Raw genomic sequence first — 6,384 nt, 5'->3', positions numbered from 1 at the left:
TGTTGGGTCTTCATTGCTGCGCACAGGCTTTCTCTAGTTGTGATAAGCAGGGGATATCCTATGTTGCGGTGTGCGGGCCTCTCACCGTTGTGGCCTCTCCCATTGCGGAGCACAGGCTCCGGACGCGCAGGCTCAGCGGCCACGGCCACGGCTCACGGGCCCAGCCTCCCCGCGGCACGTGAGATCCTCCCCTGGGACTATATATTTTTAAAACATTTTTTAAAAATAACAGACTTCCTTAGAGTTTCCCCTCATTTATAAAAGAGGAACAAGGGCACTTGATGATAATTTAAAGCAGGAAAGAGACAGATACAGCTTCAACAAGGACTATTTAGGGCTCTTTTGCCAATAACAGTAATGGTTCACAATAACCACACCCCATCCTTTCACCCGGTCTCTCTTGACAATTGACTTATTTCCTTTATTTTAGGCAACCTGTTGTCTCAAGCAGTATGGAGCTTGGTGATCAGAATATAAATGCAGACACCTAAAATTCAGCTTTCCTCTGACCCAGGCTCTCATCACCCGATAAACATGCATCAGCCCCTTCATCAGTCAACCAGCAGATATCTTGAAAAAAAATCCTTTACAATGGGATATACGTATAGCTTTGAATGTTCACCCTGGTGCATAATTTTTACAAATATGGAAGTTGGGAAACACTGAGCTATACTACAGAAGCCAAAGCAAAGCCCATATGCAGATATGTTGGCATTCAAGTCATTTGCCTGCACAAGAAGTCTCAACTCTCTAAGCCAACAGGGAACAGAGAATTCTAGAGTTCCTGCTCCTGCAGAATTCAAATACTGAGTCCTTGAAAGCCTGAATATGTATTTACAGATGCACTTGTCATGGTGAGGCTTTAACGGGGTAATCCCCATGAAAGCACCCAGCACAGGGCTGAAACACAACTGAGGCTTAATCCATTGTTTCTGAATTTGAATCTAAATCATGTTCCATCAGACTCACCGACACAGGGTTTCTGAAAAGTTGTGGAGAGTCTGGCCACCTGCCTTCTACCTTTCCAAAGCAGGCGTTTCCTGCTGTAGCCTCACCAAACAGCAGCCCCCAGCACACGCTGGACCCTGGAGTTCATTTCCTTAATGGTGGTTTTCCCCCTGGGGTTAAGGGCTCAAGTCGGGGTGAGAGGCAAACACACGGCGCTAGTTAAACCACGTGCCACCCAGGGGAGGGCTGTTTACTGTGGAAAGTGAAAAGTCAGCACCCCCCGATTCCAGCGGTGGCTTCCATTTTAATCTCACTGATCTAGAACACTCCTATGTTGCTGGAAGCTCCATTTGGCAGGGAGGGAGTAACTCTAAACTGGGAGTGCACCGACTGTCAGACGTCCATTTACCCCTGAAACTATGCAAAATGCTGTGTATTATATGTGCATTCTTCTAGAAGGGTCTTCATGGCTTTCATCAGATTCTTAAAGGGACCCACGCCCCCAATGGTTAGGAGAGAAGCCCAATGTAGTTAGTACCGCTCACGAAGCCAAAATAACTCAAGAATGAAGGAGTTACTTAAGAATACCAGAGTGGTGGAAACAGTAAGAATGGATTCAAATCCAAGGAAGCAGGAACCTTAGGCAAATTGTTCAGTTCTCTGGGGCCACCTCAGGTTTGTCATCTGTAAAATGGGGAAGCTATTCCCACCTTGCAGAGGGGATAAAATGAGCACCTAGCATAGGCCCGGGAAATGGAGTCGCCTTTCAATAAATGACAGCTAAGTGCTTTATTTCCTGAATAACGTTTACCAAAAATCATTACAAAGAAGAACAGACCCAGACCCAGACCCAGAGGAAAATTCTGCTAGGCTTAAGAGAAATATGACTGCCCAAGATTCAAGGTGAAAGTTAAAATTCCCTGCACTATGACTGCACCCTCATCTGGAGCATCAGCCTCTCACGGGATCCTGGGAGGAAAGCGACCCACCCTCAGTCATGCCCACACTGACTTTGGGTTTCACCAGCACAATCTGGACCCACAGCAGGGTCCCTCAGGTTCTAAAGACCTAGGAGGAAGTTCCGGCCAATTGTAGTCTACTATTATTTTTGTTTTTTAAAGGTATCTACCCAGTTTCTACAATATAAAACTTTGCTTTGTATTTTTATTCACCTTCCCTGTGAACAGTCATTCACTTAATAATTACTTAGGGGGCTTCCCTGGTTGAGAGTCTGCCTGCCGATGCAGGGGACACGGGTTCGTGCCCTGGTCTGGAAGGATCCCACATGCCACGGGGTGGCTGGGCCCATGAGCCATGGCCGCTAAGCCTGCGCATCCGGAGCCTGTGCTCCGTAACAGGAGAGGCCACAACAGTGAGAGGCCCGCGTACCGCAAAAAAAAAAAAATTACTTAAGTGTTTCGTATGTACGAGGTACTGTGAAAGGAGGGTATTCATGAGTCCTCACCTCAAGAATACTGGCACGCTTATATTCTAGTGGAAGAAGTGTGCAAAAACTAAGCGTTTCTGCTAGATGGTGACACATGTGACAGTGAAAGCAAAGTAGTTTAGGCGGTGGAAGTGTTGAGGAGCTGGGGACTGAAGGGAAGGTCAAAGGTGGCTTCTCTAAGGACGAGTTATTTGTACTCAGGATGATAAACAGAAATCGGACTGCAGTACCTTTCATGGCCAAGAACCAGGTCTGAGAAAGCAGAACTCTGGAGATGACATGACTGAATCATCTCATCTTAACTTCTCACCAGAAAAAGTCATGACCCACTGGGAGGTAATGGGTTATAAAGCACTCCAGACTGCAAACAATTTTTCTTAAACTCCAAGGGCTATCCTGTGATATTTCACTCTCACACGTCAGCATGCCTGTTTTCTCTTACAGTCGGCAGAGAAAAGAGGCACATGTCGCTAACCTATCAGAAATTGTCCACAGCACTGGAAACACCTACAGGAAGATGTTGCATCTATGAGAGTCTTATTAAGATAAAGAAGAAAATCTTATGTTTTGGCCGCCACCTACCCCTCTATAAGTTATTTTACCAGCATGGTTCAGCCTGTCCCCTGCCCCGGTTCTCTGTCATCCTGGCCATCCTTTTATTGAATGCATGCAAGGGCCTTTGCAGGAGGTACTCCAACTTTCTCTTCTGCTCCTCATGGAATCCTACAGATCACACCTTCTCAGAAAAGCCTTCTCTGACCTCAAAGCAGACCTTATTCCAGCCCTCATTTCACAAGCCCCTTTCTTCCATAGTTCTTATCGGAGTTGCAAATTTTACAGTTTTCTGTGTGACTATTGATTAACGCCTGCCTCTCCCCAAGAGTGTAAGTTCTACAATGCTGTAAGGACAAGGGGATAAAAACTTCATTATTGTTCAACATTCTTATGTCGATCACCTAAAACTGAAACTGTGCCGTAGACCATGCTCAAAAAGTTTGTTAAATGAATGAAAGGAAAAAAAATGTTGATCAAGAATTTTGCAATCAAAAAATAATAATAATAATAAAAAAATAAAATTTTGCGATCAAGCCCAGGGTTCAAACCATTCTCCCACCATTTCCTCAACGTTTACTTCATCTCTCTGTACTTTAGTTTCTACATCTGTCAAATGAGGGTGAACCACAACTAGTATCTTCCATGGAGTTAAAGGCCATACCTGACAGAGAGCCCAATATAAAAACAAAACAGAGGCCAAGTGAATCTCACATAGCTTCTGTCTGAATCATCATGGCCCTAAACCCTACTCTGGTACCTGATAAGAATTCTTGGATGACAGACCAGTAGGATGAGCAACTCACCCCAATTTGCCTGGGGCTTTCCCAGTTTTAGCACTCCCTCCATCTCAGGCAAACCTGGATGGATTGGTCACCCTACAGCAAGTGCAGGAGGGCTTAGACTATGAGGTGCCCTTGAGCAGGAAAGCAATGGAAGCACATTCCCATGTGGTCTTAGAAGTGGAAATGAAAGGGAACACACACAAGACCTACAGAGCAAATCCCTTCAGCCAGGGGACTCTCATCAGACAGCATGGAAGTTAAAAACACAGGCTCTGGAGGCAGAACATCTATGTTTATTTATCTAAATCCTAATTTTGCCTCTGTGCTTCAGTTTCCTCATCTGTAAAATAAGGTTAAACATAGCATCACCCTTAAAGGAGTGTAAGATTAAAATAAACAATGTATACAATGTGCTTAAACCGGTGCCCAGCACACAGTAAAGCCTCAATAAATATCAGATATTATTTCCTTGCCCCTCTCCATTTTCTTTCTATCTAGATTTCTTTAAGCATCTGGGTAGACTTAACAAATTATAAGCCCTGAAGACGCGTTCTGCTTGCTTAGTAGGATAAAAGGTGCGCTTTGGGAAAAACAAAACAACACCTGAGATTGCACTCCACCTCTGCTTACTAGCTGAGTCACTTTGAAGCCGCTCACCGCTCTAAGTTTCTCCGTCTGTAAAGTGGGGGGAAAACGTGCCCTTGCTAAATTGCTGGAAGGATCCGTGATAATAACAAACGGACGGCTTCTGGGCCCCGGCCCATCGTCTATCCTCAATAACAAATGGTTTTAGCCTGGAGGGCGCAGAGGCACCGAGTGTAGAGTTGAGTGGCTCAGGGGCCAGATAATCCGGGGATTGCGGGTTCCTGCTTAGCTCCTTACGGCTGCGTGACCTTGGGCAGGTGACTCCACCTCTCTGGACCTCAGCTTCCTTGCCTGCAAAGAAGGGTACCAGAGCGCCCACCCCTGTGAACTTGTAAGGGTTTAAACATGACGACCCAGGTAAAGTACCTGCGATATGGCCAGCCGCAGTCAACCGGACCCTTAGGCTTCCCACACCCCAAGGACAAGGTCTGGGTAGCGGGATCCTCAGACTCTCCAGGATCATCCTCAGCACCGCCAGAGGCGACCCAGAGTCCTCTAAGGGTCCCAGACCCCAACACGCCGGGCGCGGGCAGGCCTCACCCCGGGGCCGCCCTCAGGGTCGGGAGTCTCGGCCCCGAGCCCCGCGCTGGGCTTCAGGGCTGCGCGCCCCCAGCACCCCGCGGCCGGCCCCTTGCGGCCGACCCCCGCCCGCCGGCCGAGCATCCCTCACCCCGGGCGCCCCACTCACCGCCTTCTTCATGGTGGCCGCCATCTTGGGACTGGACTACGGCCCGAGGCGGGGAGGGCCGCTAAGGTGTGCCTCGGCCCCGCGCCCTCCCTCGCTCCCCGACGACGCAGGACTCCCGCAAAACACAAAGTGGTCTCTACTTTCCCTCCGACTGGATCTTCGGTCAGTGATTCCTAAGGTCTGGGACTCGGGGAGGACATGTAACCTGGAAAGACTTGGTACGTGCCAATTAAAGGGACAGGCGACTCCCTGTGGGCCGACAGAAACTGGGGTGGGTGTGGCGAGCGGCCGCAGCTCCAGCAGCGGGCAGCAGGGGGCGCTCAGCTCGGCGGGGCCGCGAGCGAGCGGAAGGGCCGTTCCTTTCCACCCATCCCACGAACCGTGGAAGAAATACACCTCCCTAAAAAAAGAGCTAAGAACGAATGACCTTGGCAATAGCGTGAGAGATGTATATGCCCTGATAATTCAGATGATAAAAAGGAGGAAGTACTCCTAGTAGTTAACTTTTTTCAACAATATTATTCAGCAATTACTGTATACTCTGACACATGTGCCTCCCGATTCTTAATTTTTTTTGGTCTCAGGATCCCTTTACACTCTTAAAAAATTTTGAGGACCCTGAAGAATTTCCGTCCTATATTCTTCAACATTTATCATATTAGAAGCAGAATTTTTGAGTGTATCTATTAATTTAAAATAATTTAAAAATCCATTTCATGTTACCGTAAGCAACATTTTAAAATTAAAGATAACCATATTTTCCAAGACCAAAAAAAATATTGAGAAGAATGGCAGTTTTACATTCTTGCAAATCTCTGTAATGTCTGGCTTAATGGAAGTTTGGATTCTCATACCTGCTTCTGCGTTCAACCTCTTGCAATACGTTGTTTAATTGCTATATATGAAGAAAATCTGATCTCATGTAGATATGTCGTTGGAAAAGGGAGGCCCTCGGGGATCCCCTGAATAGATCTCAGGGACCCCAGGGGTTTGAGAATTGCTCTGGACAAGCCTCCTTTCTCGAGGTCCCAATTTCCTCTTCGGGAAGTGAGGATAAGGGGGCCTTATAGCAAGCACACCCTGCCTTCTCTGCCACAGCCCTTAGCCCCACGTGGCATGGCCTGCTCCGTCAGGGTCCCAGCTCCAGAATCCAAGCCCTTTGCATTAGGTCTTCCCTGTGCTCAGCTCATGTGCGCTCAATATATATTTGTTGAACGACGATGTTTTTTTTTCAGGGTTGGATCTTTTCACAGGATCTGGCCTAGAGTGGAATCTCCAACAATGACACTCATTCATTTAAAAGGTCACTAACTAGCTAA

The 6,384-nt window shown here is 47.3% G+C and overlaps 1 protein-coding gene across 1 annotated transcript in view; it reads right to left on the bottom strand.

Annotated features, from left to right (window-relative positions):
- The window catches only part of PFDN4 (prefoldin subunit 4), a 10,482-nt gene extending 5,355 nt beyond the window's left edge, over window positions 1-5,127 (bottom strand). Inside the window, exon 1 of the mRNA XM_007457605.1 lies at window positions 5,066-5,127. Coding sequence (XP_007457667.1) covers window positions 5,066-5,089 — 24 coding nt within the window. The 5' untranslated portion in view covers window positions 5,090-5,127. The remainder of the gene's footprint in view (window positions 1-5,065) is intronic.
- Window positions 5,128-6,384: the final 1,257 nt, after the last annotated feature.

Source organism: Lipotes vexillifer, unplaced genomic scaffold (genome assembly GCF_000442215.2).
Source record: "Lipotes vexillifer unplaced genomic scaffold, Lipotes_vexillifer_v1.1 scaffold1186, whole genome shotgun sequence".
In the NCBI taxonomy this organism is placed as follows: Eukaryota; Metazoa; Chordata; class Mammalia; order Artiodactyla; family Lipotidae; genus Lipotes; species Lipotes vexillifer.
This window is presented reverse-complemented; position numbering and strand designations above follow the sequence as displayed.